This window comes from Poecilia formosa, unplaced genomic scaffold (assembly GCF_000485575.1).
Source record: "Poecilia formosa unplaced genomic scaffold, Poecilia_formosa-5.1.2 Scaffold69, whole genome shotgun sequence".
In the NCBI taxonomy this organism is placed as follows: Eukaryota; Metazoa; Chordata; class Actinopteri; order Cyprinodontiformes; family Poeciliidae; genus Poecilia; species Poecilia formosa.
Genome location: NW_006800008.1, coordinates 1,854,429 through 1,882,044, shown reverse-complemented (window position 1 = coordinate 1,882,044; position 27,616 = coordinate 1,854,429). Strand labels below are relative to the sequence as shown.

General features: G+C 38.8%; 1 protein-coding gene across 4 annotated transcripts in view; it reads right to left on the bottom strand.

Moving 5' to 3' along the window:
• Positions 1-27,616, bottom strand: part of syt1a (synaptotagmin Ia) — a 102,748-nt gene that overhangs the window by 32,596 nt on the left and 42,536 nt on the right. For all 4 annotated transcript variants that reach the window (XM_007555296.2, XM_007555298.2, XM_007555294.2 and 1 more), the window contains one exon: positions 4,622-4,825. In XM_007555296.2, coding sequence (XP_007555358.1) covers positions 4,622-4,796 — 175 coding nt within the window. In that variant the 5' untranslated portion in view covers positions 4,797-4,825. The remainder of the gene's footprint in view (positions 1-4,621; positions 4,826-27,616) is intronic.

Genomic DNA, 27,616 nt, shown 5'->3' with positions numbered 1-27,616 from the left:
TTTACTACATGTATATTGTTTCACGTAGTAAGTTTTATTGATTGAAATATTTCAGTGTGAAAGAGTACATTTCACACATGCTCTGTGTAAAACTTTGTGGATATTTTGCGTCATTTCAGGTGTTTTGTAATCTTTACAAGCTGTATTGGATCCGTCTGCTCTGTCTCAATGTAATCACATTCTTATTCATCCTCTCACTTATAATCCTGAGCACTTTACATCAGAAGGAGAGGTTCATGCTGGACACATTAACAAGTGTCTGGGTATGTTTGTGTGTTTATTAATGTGCTATATTGCATCTGGGTTATATCCACTTTCCAGAGCGCACTAATTCAGTGTGACAGGACTTTGTTGGTCAATTAACCTTCACATTATATCTTGTTATGCCTGTGAGATCAACACTCTGCTCATGGCTTTAACCCACTGTGGTTTGGCTAAGCTGACGATATTGCAGCAGCAGAATCAGCAATGAGGGCTGAAAACAGATGATAATGAGATTTTACTCTGTAAATCTTATGTTTACACAAAACACAGAGCTGCAGCGGAAGTACCATGGAGTAGTTTTAATTCCCGTTTGGCTGAAAAAAGTTAATTTTCTGGTTGCAACACGACTGTCCTCATGAAAATCTAGGTGTGCAGTCAGAGTGCAGAGGTCACTGTGTGAACTGTGTTAGGCTACTCCTGCTTCCACCAATCCCTGAGGGTTTCACAGCTTTACATTTGTTCCTAAGATGACGGTGGGCGATGAGGCCTGCCACCAGCAGGCAGGAAGACCCAACGGGTCCTGCTGATCCTCCGCCATAATCCTCTTTAATAAACCCTGCTGTCTGTTGACTGGGAGTAGCCACAGTGTTAAATCAGTCCAGACACTTTCAAACACAAACATAACTTTGTGCTGGGATTTCTTTCTTTTTTTTTTTTTTTTAGCTCTGCAGGATAATATTTTTCTCCTCCAACAGATTTATTGTTTTATATTTTCAACTGGAGAAAGATTTTCTCTTTATGTAGCATTTATTCTTCCAGTACACTCTGTTATTTTGGAGAAATGGTTTGTATGTTTGTAGTTATGACTCAAACAGTTTGCGTTTATTGATCAATTCTTATCTGCAACGGATTTTCAGAAATAAGAAGTTCAGCAATCTGGTTTTCTCAGCAGCAGCAGCAGCAGCTGTGTTTCAATGAGCGGTAACAGCATGTTTTAGTGTGATTACAGCTGGACTTCAGCTCTGCCCGTCAAAGTGTTTATAATTATGGAGAAGCAAAAAAATCTGAGCATTAAATAATTGATAACAGAGAAAGTTATTGCAGGATATTAAATTTTAACAGCTGAAACAAGTAAAGTCTTCAGCTAATTTTCAATTGTGTTTATTTTACCACGTTTATGAAAAGGTTGTCTGCTTGTTGCTTATTTTACAAATCTTTTTAGTGATTTAGTGTAAATAAATAATGCTGGGATATGTTGAAACATTGCAAATTCAAATGTATAACTAATGTATAAATAATTTGTCTATTTTTTAATCTGTTCTGTTTTTCAGGCAGAGCAATATACATCATACAACTTCAGTGAAGTTGCTGCACAAATTAAAAAAATAAAAAATAAAATAAAAATCCAAAATTAATGACATAAACTCCCATAGAGAATATATTTGTAACCACTGCCAGAAGTAGGAGCGTCTCACCAATTGTCAAACGGAAAAAAGTAATTTTGTCATGATTTATATAGGTTTAGTTTTTGCTGTGCAGGAGGCACTGGCTGACAAAAATCCCCGGCTCAGAAGCGTGATGACTGACAGAAATTGAGCAGCGAGTTAGGCCTTTGTGACAGCTTCATGCCACCACACATTCAAAGCCTGTGGAGCTTAAATTGGGTTATAAGCCTGAAAGAAGATCTTCTGCAGCTGCAGTGGAAAGGCGGTGCTGAGCATGCAGCTTCACCTCTCACATTTTCTTGTTAAATTTGCTGCATGACTTTCCCCCAAGCCCCATCGATATTCCACAAGGTAAACAAGTCTTTTGGGCATTCATCATCCGCTTGGCAGCACTGCAGAGCAAAGTCCCCTGCTTTTGATAGAGGGGATGAGGTGACAGAAAACAGTAATAGGTATGACCCAGCAGTGACAACCTGCATGATGGTCAGTAGGGTTTATTTGGATGATTTTAGAAAACTTTTTCTGCCAGAGGTGTGGTAAAGATGAGATCAAAAATGAGAGAAAATAAAATAAATTGAAAACTCAACTTGCCACCAAGAGGGATGTGAAAAATATGGATTTCTGGGGACTGTCTTTTGTGATACTTTTATTGTTAAGCCAGAGGGGAGATCAAACTCGTCAGGTCTTGGCTGTAAATCCTCTGAAATCAAATATCCTCAAAGATATTCAAACATGTTTCTATTTTAAATGAATGCACACAGCTAAAGCTCTTCAGCTGCAGCCATGAGAGTTTTTTTTTTAAATATAAATAATGGATTTTATTTAAGCTAAATTACTTCCTCGCATGTATAAAGATTACTGTGTATGAAATTTCTGCAGTGGTGACATTTGTGGCGTTGGGGGAAAGACGGAAGTCATTTTGTGAGATGATATTACTTGAACACAAACCTGTTATTAGATACAATTATAATTTAGGATATTGATGGAAACAAAACCTTCAGACCTCCGTGGAGAGATTTGTTCTGATAGGCAAAGAACGTCACACACCCATGAACAGATGAGGATGTGTTTTGCCAGGAGATTTGATCATAAAAGTGCAGAAGTTTTTATTTAAGAACGATGTAAACAGTTTTTATTCATTTGAACACAATCATGAGTTGGAGATACATTTTTGAGAACTGTGAACTGAATAGTCCTGTTTTGTTTTGACCCAATGAACTAGAAGACTTGATTTAAATGAGTTCTACTTAGAGCTGTATTTATGTTTTTAACTGTGTTTTGGCTGCTAATTTGCCACCTGATGGTGCAGAGTTGTTAGAACGGCGATAAGGGCAAAAAGTCTGAAACGCTCAGCATCCAAGAGCAGCAAAGGGCAGGAAGTCTGAGCAGGTAGACGGACACCAGGCCTCCCCACAGAGCAGCCATATGCGCAGCACAGAGGTAGTTCGGCTCAGAAGCAGCAGCCCTCCGGCCACAGAGACACAGAGATGCATGGGACCAAAATCCTGGCCCAAACGTACCGGAACCTCGACCCAAAGCAAGTCAGGCACTTGGACAAACCTGCTAATTGCTAGTGAGTTTTCAACAGTGATTTTTAAAAACGTTTATCTTCCCAGAATTACTGAATTAATATAAAAGGTTGGATTTTTTTTTAGAACTAAGATTTTCTATTCTGCTTTTGCACTAAAATAAACATGAAAAATAAAACTTACTTTTCACATTTTAATCAAGTATAAACTGAGATATTCAGTGAAGAAAGCTTTTTTTTCCCCTATTGTTTCCTAAGAAACAGCCGAACAGAAGATGAGAAGTTCATGATTTTTCAGCGTTCGATTGTTTGACGTTTTCATCAAAGGTCAAGTCAGACCTTGACTGCTTATTGAGCTCTGCCAACAAAAAGTAACATGCATCTATGGCTGAATCATCCCTGACTCATGGGGTATACAATCAGGATCACATTGAAATGTTTCAGATAAACAGCTTTAAAATCACGAGGAGTCAAATTACACACATTTTGCATCTGTGAAACCATTTGAAAGCAGTGACTCACACCCTTTTCAGAAACTAGGTTTCTGTGGAGAATGAAGCGAGATTTTTACAAGATTCTCAATGATTTGCTGTTTGAATCACAGAGCCTGGAGAAAATCTGTCTTGAAGAGTCGTAAGTATGACTGAACGTCAGTAAAGATACTGCTTAAAAACATCTGCTTTATTCATTAACAGTTTTAAGAAAAGAAAGCAAAGAGATTTGCACATCAGCAAGTCAGCTGCTTGAATTATGATCCTTTGTGTCAGGATTTTTTATTTTTTTTATTTTCTTAAAGCATAAAAAAGGTAGGAAAAAAAATTCTGTAATTTTTTTTTAATTTTAGATTTTTTAGGCGATCAATTGTAATTTTCTTCTAATACAAAGTTATTTGAAAATACATTAGTATTGTTCTTTAGGGGTTTTATCTGATATCACAATATTTTTTCTACCTGCAAGAATCGTCTACAGTAGAAGGAGGGACCGGATCGGTCTGCATACTTTTTTGTCTGTCAGCCATACTGCATTTAAAAAAAATTATTTCTTGCATTTGCAGCTGATGGCCAGTAGTTGATGGTGTATTTTATGATGCATTAGTGTCCACTTCAGTGCATTTATAATATAAAAATCCACAAGAAGCACAAGAAAATGGCTTTTAGATAGCTGTCCACTGTAGTGACCTCTATGCATGAAAGGGTTAAAAACTATGATCACATGATGGAAGTTCAACAAGGGCTATTAATTGAAATCAGGAGTGCTGAAGCAGGTCAGTGTGAGGTTTAGGAAGCACTGTGATAGCCTGATAAAGTCAGACAGAAAACTGAGTTCTGGTAGTTTTTGCTGCTAAAAGTGATTTTACCTTTTAGGAATATTTTTGACGTGGTGGTAAAGACCCAACAAAGAACATGCATGAGTTAATAAAGGTTGAAAAAAAAAAAAAACTCACATGGGATTTTGTTCAGCTCGTTCATGAACTTGTTCTTCAGCTTTGAGAAGGCTTCATCCTTCTCCCCTGTGCCCGGTCCGGCCATGCTGGTGGTGTTGGAGCCAGCTGTTGAGGAGGAGGCAGTGGTGAGCGAAGGGGCCGCAGCCGCCAGCGCTTCCCTTCGACTCTCATTCATGGTGGCGATGCTGGGCAGCCGGGCGGTAGCTGCAGAAGGAAAATAAATACAGTTCGGGTAGATGAGATTGGATTCTTCGAGTTCCTCAGTCTCTGTGACAGATGCATGTCGGAGGCAGGGAGCCTGCCTCGTCAGATGACGGAGCCGACGCAGAATGTGTGAGCAGCTGTAGGCTCAGCATTAGTAAACATCAGCTGGAGTTCACAGAAAACTGGCCAGCTCTCTAAAATCAGAATAAGGCTCCTCACTCGATGTCAAAATTCAATCTTAGGATCACAAAGTAGTGATAAAATAATGATGAAGTGCAACTATACATCTGGTTTAATTATGATCCTGCGCTCCCAGTAGTGACATATATGTTATGTTGCAGTGCACAACACCAAGCTCTTCACACACACCAGGTGTATTTACTTTACTTTAAGGTCTGGTTGCAGAGGAAACAGAGTGACTCATATGTTATCCACCGCTCTTTGTGCAGAGGCACTCATGCGGTGCCACATGTGGTCTGCTGCTTAATGGTCATTGTTTACCAGATAAATCATCTCCAAACATGTCAACACAATGGGATGTCCTGTCTGTATGGGGTTTCTACATCGCCTCAGTTCTGCTCCAGGGCAACAGAGCATGACTTTGATACTACAGTTTGACCAAAATATCACATAACTTGCTTTAACTGACTACACTGAGCACACGTTAGCAAATCAAGCAACCTACAGGCTACATCAGGTTGGTTGTAATTGCAAGTTAAAATATGGCAATTTTTTAAGAGAAATGGGTGAGAAAACTTAGGCAACATTCAACCTTTTTCATCCAACAATAAGTTTTGGAAGATTCTTGACTGGCCATCGAAGTCACGCTACCTGACCTGAAAACGCGACTGCCATGAGGAAGGGGCTACAATTTCCCGTTATGTTGCATAAAGCTTATTCTGGCTATTAAATATGTTTGCAGCAGGTCATAGCAACAAAAGGATGCTCTACTGAGTGCAAAGGGGATGTTATAAATGTTGAAACTAGTCAACATTATAAATATATTTCATGTTTGTATCACTTGTAGCTTTAAGTTCTGAGCTGCTAAAATTTTATAATTCCTAGTGTTTCTTAACTAAATATGTGGAAGTCAGCAGTTCAGCATTTTTCTGTTGTAAACATGTCTTCATTGAGACCCAACATATGTCTACTTTAAAAAAAATAAAATAAGGAGGACAGAAAATGAGCGACAAGATGTAGAGATAATTAAAAGTGGCTTAAAATTTGTGTATCTAACAACGGATGCATTTACTTCCCAGATAAAATGTTTTAATGTGTTGAAGTGAAATTCAATAATTACACAAAGCAGCTACATGCTGCAGCAGATAGGAACTATTTGTGTGCCGTTGGTGCGCAGGTTGTAATTTGCTCTGTCACCATAGCAATTCAAGAGGATAATGGCGTGCTAAAGAAAACCAGTACACAGCGAAGATTGATGGCCTAATTTTCCTTCCTTCCCACAGTTGGTGCTCATATTTCCCCATTTATTTCATTGTTAACATACCCAGGCATAACACTGGATGTGACTCTAAGATCCACTGAAGGTTTCTCTGGAAAGTAATTTGAAAGTCTAAATGTAACCTCAAAAAACACAAATTATATTTATTTTTGCGCTTCAGAGTGGAGAACAAGATGCCAGCATAATACTCCCCAACAGAAACCATGATATAAAGAAATGGGTCAGAGTTCATGTGGAAAGTTTCTTTCATTTCGTAAATTGAGGTTTTAAAACGGCAGTGAAGCTGATTGGATACCAGAGAGATGACAACACTGATTTATTTCCTACACTTTCTAACCCCACTGGTATCACTTTAAGCTAATTTATTCTGCATATCGAGGGATGTTCAAACTAATTTGAGTTAATTTGAACTAAGCTGAGTCGCTGGTTATGCAGCAAAGCAATAACATTTTAAAATAAATCTTTAATATTTGAGGATTAATACTTTGAATCACTTTTACTTTGCCATATAAAGATTAGTATTACTGCTCATGTGATTCAGGTAGGACTTCTGTTATTAGAAATAATTGTAATTTTGCTTACTAGTGTCTCAGCTAATTAGCAAAATTTCATTGTCAGTAGATGTTCTATTTGAAAAATGATATTATTCTGCAAAGATACGGACTTGCCTGCAAGAGTAGTTTTTGCCAAAAAGCAGCTAAATTATTTTGAATAAATAAATAAATACATAAATAAATAAAATGGATGGCCTGAAAAAAGCCAATGTTCCTGCATAAACCATGCCTTTTATAAAAGACGGATGTCAAACTGACCCGGTATTGATCCAAATAAATGTTAAGCTTGGAAGATTGTCAGGACGTTCTGACTGAAAAGGAAAACATTTTTGACAATACATTTACTTTTTTGGACTGGATTGTAACCAACAAAAATGTAAAGAAGAAATTAACTCCATCTCCTTGACTAGTGACGAATTGTCAACTAATAACTATTTTTCAGGCACAAATGCACACAGCCTGTGAATTAAAATAGGGAAATGACATCAAAATAATGCATTTTCCACTAATGATTGACTTTAAATATCGTTTGCTATAAATTATATCAGTTGAGGATCCTTTTAGGTATTTAAATAAGGAGTACGACTAAGTATTGAAGGTCTTATCTTCCTACCTGCAGTTGGTTAAAGTATTTCATTGATTTCTTTTTCATTCACAGTTAAATAAGAAAGTACTTGGAACAGAACTGTTTTCTAAAGGTTTTTAGCTGCACTTCTGTAGAAATGTCACTAAAAATATGCACAATTTAAGTATCTACACATCTATTAGTTTGCTGCTGAGATAGGCTTGAAAAACAAATAATTGATTTTAAGCTCTTAATTTTAGTTGCATAATTTGTTTACATCAGCGTTTTATTATCCATGAAAACACAAAATTTATTGAGCGAAACAGGTTTGCTTTGGTTCTGGCTTCACGACCAGCGCTGCTCTTTCACAACTCAGAGAAACTTTCATGTCCCGACACTCTCCAGCTGTGATATTAACACCAAACTAACACTTCTTTCACAGCATCTTTCACCATCATCAACAGAGACTTTTTAAGACAAGGGTGTTGAAAATGTAAAAAAAAAAAAAAAAAGCAACAAATAAAACAGCCTGTGATCAAACAACAAGATGATGCATCAGAAGTGATTTAGGTTTGAAAAAGGAGCTTTAAGAAACCTTTTCTTCTTCTCTCATGGTTGCATGAACACCTACGCATGTACCTGTTAGCTCAGCCGCCCTTTGAATGCTGCAAGGTTAGTGTGGGGGCCGATTCATTCGGCAGTGACAGAGATACTTCAACATGGGGCGAGGACTTTAAGGGAGCACAATGATGCTCTGCAGAGTGCATGTGGGAGGCTTCTTATGTGGAAAAAAAGAATTGATCATCCCCTCTGCGCAAGTGTAAACATGAAGCACTATTTTAAGTTATTTTCTGAAAAAATACTCAACGTAAAAAAATAAGAGTATTTATGTAAATTAGTCTATTCCAGTGAATTAGATATACAAAATGAAGCAAGCGTCTACATTAAAGGACATTACATTACTTTAAAAAAGACAACTGATTGCTAAACTGCAAAGAGAGCCACCCATTGAGTCTGTTGTGCTTCTCGCTGCAGACCTCATATTACTGACAAAAATTGAAACAATAATTCAGCTCACATTTGTGCCTTAACGACTACTTGCCCAGTCAAGCATAAGATGACAACTTCCATGTTATCTTTATTGTCTGCAGTGGCAGACAGCAGGCAGTCCACTTGAAACCCAGTGTCATTTACTGCTGGAGTGGATTGAGGCTTATTTATCTTCATGGAAGACCAGAGAGTGTTGACCTTTTTCCCTCTCGTAGGGCTGCCTTCGCAGGATAATCACGCTGTATGTGTAATGCGACTCAATATTTACCCTGTCACTACCACATCCCCGCCACTTTAAATAATGCTTTTGCTCTATTTTTAAAGGTTTTTCCATTTTATTTTGGTGTTTTTTTTAACCTGAGTTACTCACAGAAAGTGATTCAAGCCCAAATGACAAATCTGAAATGTGTGGACTGCATTTATTTTGTTGTGAAATCCCTAGCTGCATCTGTTCTGTGAAAGTTTCAGTGCTACATTAGACAACATTAATCAACAAATGGCACCGTGAAGAGCAAAAACTAAGTCGAGAAGATAAAGGTGGGGTTAGGTTAACATTTTTTGTTACCTTTGCACATTTTAAGAGTACAAATCTGAAAATAGCAAGAATGTGGCACAACCGTAAACCACCTAAACTGACATACTAGCATTAATCCGACAAGCATGAGAAAAAGTAAGGACAAAAAAGCAGCCACAGGATCCATGGTGACTCTGGATGAGCTGCAGAGATGCACAGCTCAAGTAATTCAACTCAGTTTATTTATATAACACCAATTCATAAGAAGTCCTGTTTAGTTTGCCATAAATGAGGAACACAATGTGGAAAAAGGTGATTCAAAGTGAGTTTTTTGACATACAAGCAAAATGCTTTGCAACGGACAACTAATCGCACATTAACCTGAACACATCATTCTAAAGATGGTGGTGGCAGTATCATGCTGTGGGTCAAACCTGATTAGAAAATAAATGGAGATAAATAAAGGGCAATCCTGGAAGAAAATCTGTTTGAAGCTACATAAAACTTGGGGATGGGGCAGAGGTTCGTCTTCCAGAAGCATAAATACAACCAGAGCTACAATAGATTGGTACATTCAGGTGGCCTAGTCAAAGTCCAGATAAAAAATCCAATGGAGAATTTGTGACAGTAGACCAGCAATGTTCACTCTATCTTCATCCAAGCTGAGTAAGCTTTAGCTTGTTCTTTTTCCAAAGACGAAAATCACTAACAAAAAGGAAATTTCAGTAAATGTTACAAGCTGACAATATAATTTATGCACTAATTAGAAAACTATGAATACTTTGCCATCTACTTCACAATTATTTTTGTTACTTCACCAAAGTTTGTGGTTAAAATAAGAATAAAAAAACATATTTCAAGACAAGAGCATCAGCTGATCTAACCCAGTCGACGCTTGCTGTCATTCTGGTTTTGCTTCACTGCAGGATGCGACAGGCTGCTGCTTCCAGCTTCCTTTTTTCTGCACCAGCCATCTTTTTGGAGGCGTGCCGCTCAGGTGTAAAACCCCAACCCAATTAAAGGGCCGCCAGATGGCCCAGCAGGTTCCCTATCGCAGAGGAAAAGCTGGCACACAGCTCCCTCCCATCACCTCTCTCTTCCCTTCACAAACTGGGTCAGCTTGCTCGCTCTCCTCCGCTCCCTCCATCATTCGTTCCATCTCCTTCATCATCCTTTCATGTTTTTTTTCCCCCACCAACTCCCTGGTTTCCTGCACCAACAGATTCCCATCTCACCAGCGTGGATCAGAACATCATCATTTTGATAATGGAGCACATAATGGAATAAATCAAGAGCAAATGATGTGGTGATTAAAACCATTTTTAGTTCACGTTTTGAGCGCGAGTTGGTGTCACGTAGAGTTTCCTGCTTTCCGATGGGTTCAGCTCCCAGTGGGGTCGGTTTTACACCTCATGATTTTAAAGAATAGAGCAGGTCTTAATTTTGTTAAACACAATATGATCACAAGTGTGTGGTCTGCAAACAAACGCTCTGATTTTTTTTTATTTCTGGGGTATTCATCTAATTAAAGCCATTTGAAACAACCTCGTGAAAAATTATCCGCCAAATTTCACTCGGTTATTTAGTACCAACATAATACAGTCCAACCTGGTTCAGTGGAGTTATGGAGCCAAAACAAGAGTTAGTTTTCTCTAATTGAGAGGATACAGCATGTATTTCAAGTGAACACTTTCAGCTGAAGCTGAAAACAGGGATACATAAACAGATTTTAAAGTAATTTCATTGGATTTCAGGCATTAATGTCCTCCAGCCTTTAAGGGTTGCACAGTTTGAACCACAAAAACATAAAATCTGCTCATTGAATTAGCTTTAGAAGTTTTTATCCTCCAGCTTAAGAGGATAAAAGACAAAAACAACTTCCACCATATGACACCATTAAAGATATTTAGTACAGCAAAATTATCTGCCACCCTGAGACAGCCATCGAATATCCATTCCTGCCACCATTTTGAATGTGTTGGATCTTCTTAACAGGACTCACAATGCATTTCGAAGAAAAGCCCACAGTATTACAGACTCTCCACTATGTTTAGCAGTGGAAATGAACTTCTTTTTCCACATTATCAACCTTAGTTTCATGTCAGACCAGCAGAATTTGTTTTTTTTAAAAGCTCAAGCTTAGCCAAATTGGATTAAAGCACATTGTTCCAGAAATTGCCTTCATCATTATTATTTTATCGGTTTGTGATGGTAGGAAAGAAGAAGCATGACCCTTGCATCCAACCTAAACAAACTTATTCACTTGTTAACCCTGAAATGGGTTTTGTGTTGCATCAGAAAGTCAGGGACTACTAGACACACCATGTAACCTAAAAAGGTGTAAAAGATACTAATTAGTGATATTTATTTCACAGAAATGCCAGGGTTCCAACAAGTTTGCTAAATTCAATAATTTAACTCAGAATGTATTCCCATCAGGTTAAATTAAAGGGTGGATTTCTCTAAAAATTTCAGTGTGAGAATCTCCCTGCAATCAAAGATCAATTTATTGAGACTTTTTAGAAATATTTACCGAGAGCTTACCCTTCAGATAACATTTATGTAGTGTTATAACTCCACCAGTGAAGCATCTCAGTCAGATACAGTGGTTGTAAACAAAATGAGCGCCTTTAATTTGAATCTCGAGTCGTTAACTGAATTTTCTTTCAGAACAATTAAAATCTAATGAAGTCGTATTATGTGCCTTCCTGAGCGTAAGTGAGACCGTGTTGATTATTTAACAGTCAACAGTTGCTTGGAGGTTTTAAACCAGACTTGATTACACTTCAAAAGTGTGGGAGCTCCCGTGGTTTTTGCATAATCCTCTGACAGACACTCAGACGGCGCTTTGCAGATTCGGATAAACTAATAATCATTCCAAGGACACTTGCTTAGATCCAAAGGGAGTACTAACAGAGTAATGACAATGAATGACAAATTAAAAATATTAAGCAAATTAGACCTCATGTTGCATGCATAATACAATGATGAATCAAACAGACATCAACAGAATGCTTAACTGGGTTATTAATGTGATTTTTTTCATCCATTTATTTATTCTGTTATTTTGTAATCGGCTAGTTTTAAAGGTTATATGTAATCTCCTAAAATACTAATCGGATGGACAGTCGGGCCAAATGATGTTTTGAACAATGGAGCAAAATATCAGACATATTTCTGGACAATACTTGGGTAAATTTCCATCTTTAGGACATGATTGTATCAGCTCAACTCTACAGCAAATGCTAGAAAAGTTTCCTCCAAGTGGCACAACAATAACTACATTTTTTAATAGGGCATTTCAAAAATAAATATGACTTTTTAATTAATTTACTGCATTAAAATGTATAAAATAAACAGAGAAAAACGTTCCTTTATTTCTCTACGTAAAAAAAAAAACAGTTTAGATGTCAGTGCTGCTTCGCTTCAACAAGGAAACATCAATTTTATGGAGCGGCTCCGACACATGCCAATATCAAAGCAATTCGTCTGATAAACCACCAGGGACTTCAAGGAGAAAAACTCACAACACCTCTGCACTCTTGTTTGAAAGCACTAATCCCAGCAGTCCTTCGTAACTTGAGGAAAATGACACATTAATTACATCCCGTCAGTTAAGTGTCCACCGAAATCTCATTTGTTTAAAGACCTCAGAGTCCTCTCACATGCATGCACACAAGGGGAGTCCTTTCTGTATATAATGTGTGACATAAATGATTGTTAGGTGAGCTGCAGAGATAAGAGGAGGCTGAGAAGCCCCTAGGCCACTTCTCCTTGTCCAGTGAAGCCTCTTAACTCACCTGAAGCCAATCTCAGGGGGTAATAGAACTGCAAAAAGTTATTAACCCTGCTTTCCAGCAAGGCCAGAACAGCTCTATTAAGTCAAAGCACAAAGATTCCCCCATTTTCAATTACTGTTTCCAAAGCGCTGAGGAAAGTTAGAAAAATCCGGCTTGTAGTCTGTCAGAGAGAACGACTCCAGAGCCCCGAATCTGAACAGCTCTTATCAGCTCCTCTTGTTGCTCGCACTGCGGAGGTCTGATACTCCACCTGAGTTGTTGCAGGACGTGTTCGGTCTATTTATATGACAAACATCACAAGGAGGAACCCATCGGCGTAAACAGGGCTGTCAGTATGAAAGCTGCTAGAGAGGTGCAACACGTGAAACAGAAGCAGATCCACCATTTAGACGATGACCTGGAGAATTTGCAAGGTTTGAAATCCAAGCTTTGACTTTTGTGAAGATATTTTTTCACCACTGCTGAGGAAATTTAAGCTTCTGTCATGAACTGGGAGTATTTTATCAGTAGTAAGTGATTTGGTATTGATCTCATATCAGCTTGTTTGGTTTCCTCTGTTTTACTGTTTCTCAGATCGCTGATTTACTTGATCAAACATCCATTTGTTGCTCTTATCAGACTGACAGAATGATCTTCAAATCCCACCTCCTGCCTTTGGTGCCTCTCACCTTTGGTTTGTGCTTTGAGGGGGGTTAAAGCAAAGAGGTGGGTGAGGGCCAGGGCTAATACAGCAGCGCCTGGGGAGCTATGTCTGCTGGAATCAGAATGATGTAGGAGGCAAGGCCAGGGGCCGCGGTGCAAACACTGGTAGGTGAGTCATACAGATGAAAGGAGGCTGTTTGTGCAGCCAGTATGTACATTCAGGGTCACCCTGCAGGGAAAAACTGCCTGGCAACCACTGAGAGCATGACAGAGTGGGGGAGACAGCAATTTAGCGACAAGGCTTTTATGCTAAAAGGTAAACTGAACCCGGAAGACTCCAGAAGATAAGCAGTACATAAAATCCGCTGGCTTTAAAAAATAAGAGCGTGAATAAAGACATGCATTCTTAATTTTTTTCGTTTTATCTTGGAAAAAAAATACTTTTATTTTTTTTTGACTGTAGTTGCATAATCTTGTAATTAAAACTCAAAATGTCCCAACTTAAAATTTGAGCACCTTTTGTAAAAAGTTTGAATAGAAAAAAACAAGACAAGAAAATACATAATTCTGTAGCCAGAAAAAAACAGCTGCTTGCCCAGTGTTACCCAAATCTCCAATCACTAATTAAAAAGGCTAAAACAACTGGAACTGTGACAAACAAGGCTGGATGAGAACCAAAAATTTACATGCCACTGTACACCTCAAGGATGATTGTGAGCTGCTGCAAAACGTGACATCTTGCAGTCACCAAATCTTAATTACAACCGTTAGACATGGTGAACATGTCAAACACTTGGGAAGCAAGCCAGAAAAATACACTCCAGTTGGTTCTGGAATGAAATGAAGATGTGAAAATTAGCAGATGTATGGTGATACTGTGAGGAACTCTTTTAAATATAAACATGAGGCCTATTAGGAAAACTTAAAATGGTTACCTTTCGACAAGATTAGCATCCAAAACTTACAGGTAAATCAAACAGAAAAAGCAGGAGGAATGAACAATCTCTGTCTCTTCATGCTCTGAGCCTTCTGAAATGTTAGAATTGCTAACAGGACTGTGAAAAGCAATAACCACCGGGGTGCCAATAATAGCAGAGGATGCTGTATTAATGCAAGATTATAAAAGTAATGTGATTAATGGATGACTCTCTCTCCTGTCAGTCCGACCTACTGTGTCTGTCTCTGAGAAATTGATCCATTGAGTTGATGTAGTTTGCTGTCAGTCAGCCAACCACAACAATGCATCTCTTTACAGCTGTAAAAATTTAGAAGAATGTGCTCATAAATTTATATTTTTTGTAGAAAATAACTGTAGCGTCATCATTAACCATCTGCTATTCCTACAGGAATAAAATGAAAACAACTTGAGGAGTTTGTGCAGCTGGTGGTTGTTGATTTAAGATTTCTAATATCGGAAACAACTATTTTCCCTGTTCTATTTTCTATGCAGGTGCATCCCAATACATTAGATATTATAAAAGAAAATCATTTTCAGTAACTTAATGCCAAAAGCATAATAAATAAAACATCTGCATACATAGTGATATATTTAAAGCTATAAGTAGACAGCAGAAAACACAATGAACTGACAACATTCAACTCAGTTTTTAAAGCTTAAAGTTTTAAAAACTAAGATTTTAAGCTAAAAGATTCCTTTTAGACTCTAGGGCTGCGTTCACACTGCAGCCTGAAGTGACTCAATTCCGATTTTTTTGACGTAATGCGACCTGTATCCGATCTTTTCATGGCAGTCTGAACAGCACAGGTCGGATTATTTTTCGAATGTGACCCATATCCGATACGTATCCGATTCAAATGCGACCTTCTAACGTCCAGGTCGCATTCATCCGAACTGAACGTCACTGATTCTCAGCAAATATCACTATTCTGCGTCCTGATAAGCGCAAGTGGGAAGAAAGACAACAACCATGACGGATTATATGAGGATTAAGTTGTTAATATGCTGCTCCGGTTGGACAACAACTTCAAATATGTAAGCTAAGCTCCACCGTTAGCCTCCATGTTTACTTCCGTAAACACTGAGCACTTCTTCTTTTTATGGCGGTTGGCAGAACACTGAAAACGCTGACGCTATGGCGCCCTCTACTGCGCATGCGGGACACTTTCAGGTCGTTTGCCCGTTCAGACTGCAGAACACATACAGGTCGCTTTTACTGGGAGTGTGAACGGCCCCAACAAAAAAATCGGAATTGCCAAAAAAATCGGAATTGGGTCACTTCAGGCTGCAGTGTGAACACACCTTAGGAGTTTTATTTCTGACTGAAAATGATCAATATACTTTCATCTGAGCAGTAGTCCAGTATTTTTTCCTCCTTTTTCTTCCGAGCTCAGGTAAAATGTTCAAGACATCTTGGTAACATGACCTGGTGAAATCTGTTTTCCGTCCACTTAACTTTCCATTTATATTCTAACGTCTAATGCAGCATTCTGAACAACCAGGTTCCTGAACCTTAGCTTTTTTCTGTCTTTCCAGTGTTGTGGATGATATCAGTGAATTTCTGCTCACCAATCAGTAGTATTCCTGATGCATCACACATTTTCTTTTCAAAATCTTTCTAGATTACTTAATATTCACGTTTTTTTAAAGTAAACTGAATTTTTGTTTAAAAAATGTTACTGAAAAAACTCTCTCTTAAACATGATAGTTGAGAAGGCTGTTTAAAAGTATTTGACCTTGGTGAAAGGATGCATAAAGAGAAACTGCATTTAACTTTGACTTTATTTAGCCCTGCCCCCTCCAGCTTTGTTTCTTCCCCCGCCCACTCCTTCACACCTCCCTCTGCTACACCCTGCTCTCTGCAGGGTTCAGTCACAGATATCCCAACTGACATGGTCTAATCAAAGCATAATCTCCACAGCGACGGGTTCACCAAAAAGCAGCAGATTCCACATTTTAAAATATTCATTAGGATGAATTAGAACTGACTTGTCTTCCCCGATTGTTTGGTAGCAGATAATGTTTTTCTGTCTCTTTATTTGTCTGAGCTGCCTTTCATCGTCTTAAGAAAAGAAAAACATTCCCGAAGCTCTTAATGTTCTCTTCAAGCAGACGTTGTTTCAAGTGCTCTCTCCAGGCTCTTGGCAGCTGACCTTTCAGTTGTGTTTAGAGTGTGTGGCTTGCTGATGTGGATTAGCTCAAACAAGAAAATGGCTAAACACTCAGTGACTAAGAGATGAGCAGGAGCGAGATCACATAAGACACCTTAAAAATAAAAGTTTTAAGTAGGGGGACGAGGTACTTCAGTGGTGGTATTTTGTGTGACAGCAAACCCTGTTTGCTGTCACACAAATCTGATAAGATCACGCAAATCTGATAAGAGCCCTGCCTTATCAGATTTGCTCTTCAATGAAGATGAGAGCGCGCGACTTTTCGACTTTGAAAGTTTATGCCGACAGGCTAAATTACACAGTTTGAAAACCTCCCGCATGCTTGTTGACTGGGGTCAACTCTGGGTCACTAAACATCAGCCGACGTCCAAGTGATGGAATAACTCGGCTCGTTTTGGGACATCTTCACCACATGCACCCACATCTTGAATCTAATTGACACTTCCAACAGATCGGTGGTCTGATTTCGCATTTCAGTCGCTGGATCGCTGAGATTCCACACGCGGCTTGAAATACGCACACCCACACGAAGCTGACAGGTTTCTAATCTGATGAAGGTGCCACAGAGTGGATGTGAAAGTGTGATTAGAGGCGACAAATACTTCACCAGAAATAACGGTCCAACTGTCATCAATCTGCCGTTGCAAACAGATGTGAATTAATTATGGCAGAGCACTGGAGGAAAAATGAAACTGATAAAGATGATTATCATGTTAACTCTTTGTAGCCACCTTAGCATCTTAATTTGACACTGAATTAATAAAGTGACCAGTTCTGTTAAAAGTATTTTTGAGTTGGATGGGATCTTCGCTGTGTGCTTTGGATCATAGTCCAACTGCATAACCTAAAGGCCGCAAACTGATGGATAAGCATCCTTTTCCAAGAGCTTATCCTAGAAACTCATCTTTTTCTCATCATTAGAAAACTACTTAGTATTTACACTCACTATCTTTGTTAGCTATAAAAGTGTGTTTAATGAGTTGAAACATGTCAGCATGACAAAAAAGCAAACAGAAAAAATATGCAAGGGAACAAACATTGTGTTAGCTAATCCCACAAAGCTAACTAGCTAGCCCTCATGTAGCATGCCACTCAAACTAAGTAGGAATCACTTCAGTTTGAGAAAAATCTTTTCGCTAACTAGGTCAAACATATTTTCTTACATTGTGACCAGCTGCAAAATAGGTTATTCATTCCTGATTTGCTAGGTTAGTTGCTATGTTAGTTATGAACTTTAGATGCCAGAAGATGTGATGTTCCTTAGCACCAAGATGGCAGTTTTTAAATTTCTAACTAATTTAGGGTTTTATCTCAACTCCATATCTTAAGGTCTTATTATAAAATTACCACGTAGTCATTTTATCATTTCAAATAGAAGACCATATCAGAAGTCCTTCATAATCCACTACATTGTAATTCAAAGGTGTAGAAAAGAACTAAGACAATATTGAAGAAAATGTCATTTTACATCATTTATTCAATTGAGCTTATCCTCAAGTGTCAGACTGATTCATTAACACAACAGCCTCCCAAAGCAGGCTGACTCGAGGTGAGAGAACTTATTGACAGTGCTGATAGCCGGTGCAGATACACTGTGCCCATACAGTGTTCAGACCTCTTTAGGCTTATCGTTTGTCATCAAGCATGAATGACAATGCATTCGCATGAGTTTTGATTTTCTCATTTAGGAGGCTCACTCATTTGTAAGCTCGTCGTTATCAGCCTGACCGCAGGTGGAGCAAAGCTCCAGAGATACGGAGCATCGGGCAGAAAAAAACATCACACTAAGTACTTGTTCCAGATACAATTCTCAGCACTGGTTTGATATACAATCTTCATAACTGGGAGGTAAATAAAACACATGGGTTATTAGGTTTTGGCAATAGACTCTCAGACAGTTTACTGTGAAAGTGCATGCCATTAAAGAGATTTGTGTTCAGTATGGACAGTAGGATGAGATGGAGCAACATCAGGAGAGGTAAAAATTGAACTGAAAATTGCTCTGGAATGATGCAGGATAAAATCACAACAATTCCTGCACAGATGAAACCCAGAGATGGGGTTCGCAGGGTAAACAGTGGATGAAGATGGGGAATATTGGCTTTGTATGAGGATCCTGCATGATGCCCTCATCACCAGACAGGAGATTCTGGTTCACTCCAATGATCAATAAATACAAAAGCTAATCATTAAACTGGACGTCTATAATAGAAAATCGTCCCTTAAGACTTAAGCTTGGATTTCTAGTAGTTTGTGAATATGTGGCTTCAAACACATCACTAAGCAGCAAAACAAATTACCGTTAATCAATTAAGTGATTAATGACTATTTAGCACCAGCTGTGATTTTTCCCTGTTCTCTTCTCTTCCTCCCATCTTCTTCAATCCACAGACACAAGCTTCACATTATTTGCACACAGAATTAAAATGCACAAGGATGAATCACTGCACAACAGCCAGCTACTAAACTCTAACCCTTTGCAGCTCCACGACACCAGGCTCACTGGTTTGGACAATTAGAGACACCATCATAATCACGATGAGCCCAGTATAACCATTAAGGTCTCGAACATAAACAGCCATTGTAATGGTACCTCCAGGCAACAGCACACACCTCCCCTCCACCTCTAGAAGCCCTCCTGTGATAATAATCGAGGCTTGTTGAAGCCAAGCCAGCGGTGCAGCTTCCTTGTTGCCATGTCCAAGTTATGCATCACTGGAGCTTGGGTACTGTGTGGACCTGTGATTAAAATAAATGAGGTCTGTAGGGTGTGTCTGAAAGCAAGCATGTACCTATTACTAATAACTTAGTTGCTGCAGTTTCTGTGATGTCAACTAAACTCTGGCACATTTCTGTAGTGGGATTTGTCAAAAGGAACAAGATGTATAAAACGGTTTGGTTGTGCAAAAGGTAGAACATTTAGAAAGAAGATCCTTGGATGATTCAACGCCAAATAATCAGAAAAGATCCGGTTTTTCTTTCTGGAAAGCAGTGAGAATTCAGAGCCAAGATACAAAACAGTGAAGTTGGTAGCTTTTAGGAAGCAGATTAAACGTTTTTTTTTCTTTCTTAAAACTCATTGTTATCTTCTTTTTCCTAACTTTACTGATTACTTATGAGTTTTTGTTAAAACTAACTTAAAGAAAATTATACCGTTGAAAAAGGAAATGCTGCTCTAAAAATTTCTGATTGTTCCCCTGTTTTACAATCAACGCACAATTTTCAGTAAGGTTCATCTTTTATTATTTCTTATAAAAAGCTGTGTGTATATCTTTGGCACAAAGTCAAGCTTGTGGCCATGTTTTTTTGTTTTGCCAGCTCGGTTTCACAACAATTTAAGTTATTTTGGCCTCCTGAAAAGCTTAGTGACAGAATTTGTCTGAGTAAACTTCAATCTGTGTACTTTTCAGAGAACCGCATCTGACACACCAATCTGTCAGAGTAGATCACTCCAATTCCACACACCAAAAACATCCAGTTTCACCACAGAGTGTTAATTCCACGTGGGCTGATGAAATCTCCACCTGAATAAATCTCTACTTCATGAGTCAGAGTCTACCAACTTCACCAGATTCTCATCCACAGCTGCGTCTTCTCAGGAGAGCAAACATGGAGAGTCCACATGGACTCTGCCTGCTCAGATGCAGAACAAAAGCTTTCACAGATGACTGGCGGAAGCAGAGAGATGACAAACAGACACTGAAAACGCTCTTTTGTCTATGTTGTTCTTTCTTCTACCCGACAATCAGCATGGGACTTATGAATCCTAGGATTACGGTATACATTTCTATTTCAGTAGGGTTTGGTGTATTTACTACATATGCAATAACTGACTTTGACTTTAACAGGGTCTAATATCCAAGCTGGGGAGATATAGCTAGTATGACAAAGTGAATAAAAGCAAAACATCAGTTAATATGGATAAAGGTGTGCCTGAAGTGTGCAAAGGTTGCCATGAACTCATCGGGGTGTTGTGTTTATAGCTCATCAAATAACAATTTTCTATCTTCAGCCGGTATTTTCTCTGTAATTATATGCCAGGCTGGCACCAGGAGGAGGCCAGGAGGTTATCACCACCCTGAGAAGATAACAAAGGCTGAAAGAAACAAGCTCATTTTTGCATTGTGTTTTATCTTCATAATTCATAATTTGGACAAAGCAGCATCTAAAAATGAAAGTAATAGAGCAACTCCTACTTTTTGGAGATGAACAGATGTTCTTGGATGACATTCAGTTGCTGGACATACCCAGCTCCTCTGGGTACCAGACCAGTCAGCCAACAAAGCAAACACCTGCGGTCGTTTTTCCCAGAAACCACGTCCGATATGAAAAGTCTAGTCCTTATGAGGATTTGGAACATAAGTCAGATCTATATCTCATTTCTGTTTCTTTCAATTGTGAGGCATTTTGAAAACATGAGACATGGGATGCCGAGTAGATGTAGAGAACATTGTCATTATGAACTCTGGAGGAACTACAAAGATCCACAGCTCGGGTGTAAGAATCTGACGAAACAACAGGTAAACATGAACTCAACAAATATTGCATTTGGAGAATGCAAGATTATCGTTATGCTGAAAGGAAGGCATAAGAAGTATTGTTTTTAAATTCCACACAGGAGGAAAAGCAAGAAGCTGATCTGATCAGATGGGACCAAAACCTAATTTTTAAAAGACGAGGAAAATTCAATTAATCCCACAACACAATTGTGCACCATTTAGCATTGGCCTATTACAAAAAATATAAATGAAATGGATTCAAACTTGTGGTTGTAACATGACAAAAACATCCTGCGATGCTTCTAAGTAATCAAAGAAAGTGTGTTATGCTATGTGACATGTCCGTGTAATAACAGCTCATCAAATGGGATAGTTGGCTGGGGAAGCAAGCGCCCCCCTGAGGCCAATAAACAGATCTGCGCCCCCCCATCAGGAGAAGAAAGAGATCCTTTTTGCCTCTCATCTTTCTCGGGTTCAGGTCAGATCACACAGTCTGACACCGGACTTGTACCGAGGCTCAAGTCGGGGCCGAGAACTGGCTGGGGCAGTGATACATGCCTCTGAGAGCAATTAGGGGGCCAATTATGTTCTTTTTATGGAGCGTAGTATGTCAGCGGCTCGTCTGTTCCTATTGTGGAATCTTTTCTGTCATCCATCCCCAGCAACAACTCTGAATCCTTTCATTTCTCCTGACAGAGCAGCAAAACAAACACAAGGAAGAAGTCTTAACAGCGCTGAAGGAGACGTCGCTGTAGAAGTGAGAAAGCATGAGGAGTAAATAAATTAAATGAAAGGCAGAACAAACTGTAGTTAGCTGATGCACCAAATTAGCTAATTTTGGCTTGATTTCTTGAATATTCCTACTGAGATTACTGCTAATTTAAATTAGCTTTTTAAATTAACTTTGCGTGGATCCAATTTGGTAATTTGGATAATGAAAGGTAGCGCTCTGGAGAATGGGTTGGTGTGATAATTCCTGTTTTTTGTAAACAGCAGGAGATTTGGGGGGTGGAGTTGGACTGGTGGGACATCTTAACAGGGCCAGTTTGGCACGAGCAGAATGCCAGTCGGTCCCCACTGGGCACCGATGAACAGTTGTGTCTCTCAGAAGCGGCCCAATCCGATCAGACAGAGAAGAGGCCGACTGACTGGCGACGTGCAGAGCCAAACTCTGGAGTCCGGTTGAGGTCAACGCACACAACAGCCTGCTGTCCAAATCCTCATGGCTGCTCCCTATCTACAGCACTCAGGAGGCCGCTGCAAGAAGCTGACACCTGCTACTTTTTAAGGGAATTTTAATAAATGCAACTATGTAACTATGTATTATTTTCATGTTTTTTTTTTAATTATTATTTAATGTGGAAAGGATGAAGACAATTTTCCTCTGAGTTATGGCTTTGCCAAATTCTCACAGATGCACTTAAAAAGAAAAAAAAACAGTTTTTATAATCCATTTTTGTCATTCTCAACCTCCCTGATCAATGATAATTCACTCATCTTAACTGATTTTTAACAGATGAGCCAGATAAGGGAATAATTACGTTTTCAGTACATTTAGAACCCTTCTCAATCGCTACATTTTTGATCCAAAGTCAAAAGTAGAAACTGGACACCCAAACTATTAAAGACATGTTTCCTATCTGTCATTTTTGGTTCTTTTAATCAGATTTTTAAAGATTTTAACATCCTGTCTTTGTGACCACTGGATTAGGCCGATTAATGTCAGACGCCGCCTGACTTTGCTATAGTTACTTTGCTGCACTCGCCGATGGCGTCTCTTGCCATGTGGCTTTTGCGTATGTCATATCTCATACAGCAGATGTGCCTCTGCTGCCTTCTGCTACGTGCAGCCCCTTTGGGCTTTATTGTGCTTTATGCTGACTCCCTCATATCTGATTCAAATCAAACAGGAGCAGCATCAGAGGGGCGATGCTAAAATCTTACTCAATGTATGCCTTACAGATGGAAACATGATAGCCTAGAGCTTCAACTGCCTCTGGCATTATGCAAGAGCTGTAATATTAATCCAAAGCCTCAAATTATTCCTATAGGCACATAAGCACAAAACTGTGACAGAGTTGGTTTTATAGAGTCATGACGGCAATAACAAGACCAGTAAAACTGCTAATAACTAGGCCGAGTGTGTGCCAGAGGGTTGTGAAATAACTGACTCGAAACAACTGTTCTAAAAAAATAATTACCTATTATGCTACATAAAAAATTTCCTGTAGTTCAAGAAAAAGGATTTGGGGGAAAATAGATGGCATCAACACGCCCTGAAGCCCAAAATATAATCAGTTTGGTTGTTCTCAGTGTGCAGCTGGATTAGTTTAGCTACATATGTGATTGGACCTCGAGTACTCCACCAGGGGGACCCATATACTGTAAGTGTGTGCCAGGTCTTTCTTCAACAAAGCCACTGTCACCTTGGAGCACAAGGTCCAGAACCCTGGGAGCCTGCAGAAATGAACAATGCATATAAATGCAGCAGTGACGTCCTTAATGTGGGCTCTGTTTCTGTCCCTGCTGTGGCTCCCGTACAGCTTATAGCTCTACCATCCTCTTCCATTTTACAGGGGGTGAGGGGTGGAGGTGCTGGGGGCAATCTAGCCAAAGAGGAAGAGACCAGAGAATGTGAATAAAGGACTAGTTTGCTCCAGGCAGAGCTGAAATTGCTCTATTACACCGCTCCATTTGAGATCAGTGTGGAAGGGGGTGGCTTTTTCTTTTTTTTCCCTGCTTTTCTTCCATCTCCTCCATCTCTAGTCCACTATTAGAAGCACTGTGATCTTCAGGTATTAAGTAAAAGTGGAGGGAAACTTTGAAGCAAGATGAGTTCCCCCTGTTGCAACAAACTCTACAAGAGCTCATAAAATTTTCACATTCAACCATGTAGAGCCTAATCAACTTTACTCGCTCAAATTGAGTACGTGGGACTGCTGCTGGTATTACGCCCAGCTCTAACAAAGATAAAGAGATGTATCACCTCCCATACCGAGGTAAAATTTATTTCATTACTGCTTGATAAGTGTTGCAGCCACAGAATTATCTGCAATCCGTTTTTATTTGTTTTTGCACTCGCTGCATCCAGACAATCGTTCTGTCAAAACACAAAATCAGACATAATCGCTGACCTTCATCCAACCGAGCTAAACAGCACCAAAGTGCACAGATTTGTTTCAGCCATTTATCTACCTGTGAGAAAAAGGTAGTAAAACGACAAAGTGAACGCAGAATGAGCCATCATCTATGACCTGATGGGGGGGAAAGTAAGCCCACTGTACATGCCATCTCTGCTAATGCTGAGGACCATACAATCAGGCAGCATTGTAGCTGGAGTGGGACCCTCTCCTGCATGATCATTAGGCAAATAGAGACGCAAAGATGGAGAGCAGGCAGAGCCATTTGCCATGATTTTTATTCATGTCTCAGACTTCGGGGAAAGTGGCATGCTGTGTCATCTTTGCTGTAATCAGCATGTTAAAAGAAATCTTCCTCCTCAAATTGTAACGGCACATCGCAACAACAATCCACCTGGTAACATACAGCACTGTATACTGTACTGTACAGGAAACTGATCGATACAAAGCAGAACATTTCTTTGAAGTAGAAGGAAAATTATGATGTTCAAAATCTCAAAAGTGTGGTGTGCATCTGTATTCATTCCCTTGGAGTCAATGCTGTGTGAATGTCTATTAGCTTTTTACATAACAGGCTGAAACGTTTGTCCATTTTCAACTCTAACTCTGTCAGATTGGAGAAAAACTGTCTGAGAATTTATATTTTTAAGTCCAGCCATAGATCAAATCTATTCCAATAAAGGCTTAGGGTTGTGCTTCTGGAAGGTGAACCCTCAGCATTCCCCCCCGAGACTGACATTTTTTCACCTCCATCCATTTTCCCATCAATTGTAATCAGCTTCAGATTCCCTTCTGAAGAAAGACTAACTGAACAATTAAAATTGTGATGTTTTTCCTGATTATACTTAGTTGAAGCTTTCCGAATAAAAAACATTCCCACAGTCTCAAACCACTGCTATGCTGTGTGTATTTTCTGTCCCACAAAATGTTCTGCATACAAACACACACAAACCAGCACACATACAAGTTTAATGTTACACAAACACAGGCTACTGCCTACTTTTATGCTGGATGCAGTGTTGATTTAATAAAGTCAATCAAGCAATTAACATACTTGATTCTTCTTGAAAATAGGCATGTAAACAACCCATCTTCTTTATATGGAATGCCTAAAATGCCGAGATGCAAACTTGCAACCTACAAATAGTTTTTTTTCCCCAACAATGTCTTTCTTCTTGCTCCATTTCCACAGTGGTAATATTTATAAATACAGTTAATATTTATGATGCCAAGAGATTCTGCAGTTCCTCCAAAGTTACCTTTGACAGCTTTGCTAATACTCGGACAAATCGCTGATCAGTTTTTTCAGTTTTGCCAACATTGTGGTCATACCATACAGAACTGCTCTCTTTTAGGAGCTCAAAGCTTGGGACATTGTTTTATAACTAATTTCATAACTTGTCTGGTGTATTTCTTGATTGCTCAACAAACATCTCAGGTCTTCACAGAACAGCTGGATTTAGATGGATAAGACACAAATGTACCTCGTTTATCAACTGTGCAACATCTGAAGACAAATGGGTTTTATTTAGGGGCTGGATATAAATGAAGGGAACATTTTTCACAATCGCAATATAAACATATAAATGTAATAAGGTTTGTGTTTGTAACGTGACAAAATGTTAAAAAGAGGTACTGTATATAACGCTGTTTGTGTTGCAGATGAGAATCCAAGAAATGCGCAGAAAGCCAACATGTTTACTCCGTTTCAAATCGACAAAACCCAGTAACCTTGAGGGGAAATGAGGAGCCAAACAACATCGAGGTCAACCTCCAACCTACAAAACAAGAAGTCTGCTGAAATCATAGGAGCCATTCTATATAATGACTGCTCCAAGGTAAACAGAATTAATCAAGATTACAGGACGGGATGGCTTGAAGGTGGCTGCTGCTGGGAGAGGGAAGTGCTGAGACTCAGCACCACTCGTCAGCTCAGATAAATAGGTGATTTATTGAAGCCATTAATAGTGAGGGGCAGCCCACACATCTCATTACACAACTTAGATTGTTTATGGTTGGAAAGGAAGTTATGAATCAGGACATTTAATCATACGCTGAAATGAAAGGTCACATTGATGTAAAAGTTTTCAAGATCCTTTTGGGAAGAAAATAAGAAAAAAAAAGAGCCAGATTACATCATCTTTAAGCATCAGGCCTCAAAATACCAGCTTCCATGTTTGATCATGTTTATTGTCTTCAGCCATCTGCAGCTGATAGCCCTCGACTGAACAAGCTGTTCATTTTTCCATGTGGGAATGTGAAGAAATATCCCTACTCATTCAGGGGAGACATTTTTCCACAGCACAAGCAGTTCAGAAAGTGAGAAATGTATGCAAAAACTGGAAACTGGAAACTTTTCAAAATCAGGTATAGCAGCTGTTTTAGAAAGAGTTTGCTGCTGAGGCTCAGGGAGCTTCAGAAAAATAAGTTTTCTATTCCATTTTACAAGCACCGGTTACATTTTCCTTAACTAGTTGCTTCAACTACTCACTTTTTGTAGTCATTAAGAAGCTTCAGTCATTGTTCTAACAGGATATTTATGACAGAATTGCTTGAGCTCATTTAAATTGGCATAAAAAGTTCAAATTGTTGGAAGATTCCAGACGTTTTATGTTGGATCTTTTCCGTTCATTCCAATTATTCTCTGTATTGTTCTATTCTGTACATTTTTATGCAGGCTCAGGAAAACTCCTTGCAGTTTTCAATCATGATTATCAAAAGCAAGTCAATAGGCCTTGTCAGGTTAACAGATGTTTAAAATATTTAGCACAATTATTTAGATGAATCTTTGCATGTATTTAAGATGAAGCTAAATTACACATTTTTAGAAGTACCTCAGTTATAAAACCACTTCAGCTCTTTCAAATTCCTTCAGTTTCTACTTTGTCACACTGAGATGTTTCAGATGAAATACATTTTAATATTAGATAAAAATACTTGAAGATTTTGTTACTTATGGAAAAAAAGAGTGATTTTCCCTGAAACTTTAATAACTGGCTGAGTCTTTGCAGCAGCAGATCATTAAACATAAACTCTCCCAAATGAGCTTTGATTTAAAGCTTAAAGTCATGATTTGGATCTGGTAGTTTAAGACATGGGTGTGTTTAAGTGAAATGAAACAAAAGAAAATGTGGTTAATAGCCATTAAAAATACTTTCACATACAGATAGTTTGGTTTTGACATGATCTGAAAAATAATTTTTATATTTATTTGCCTGATACTCATTTTATTTTACAAATGAAACATTTTAGATTTGAAAAAAATCAAATGCAAACATTTAAATGGGTAAAAATCTCACTGAAACTAAAGCTGAAACTGCGGCTTTCTAAAAAGACGCCACTCGTTACTGCTTTAAGATGTGTCAGAAAAAACAGTGAATTTCTGACCTTGGGTAGACAAACTTGCCCTTATGGTTTTATCTTGTGGAAAAAATCCACA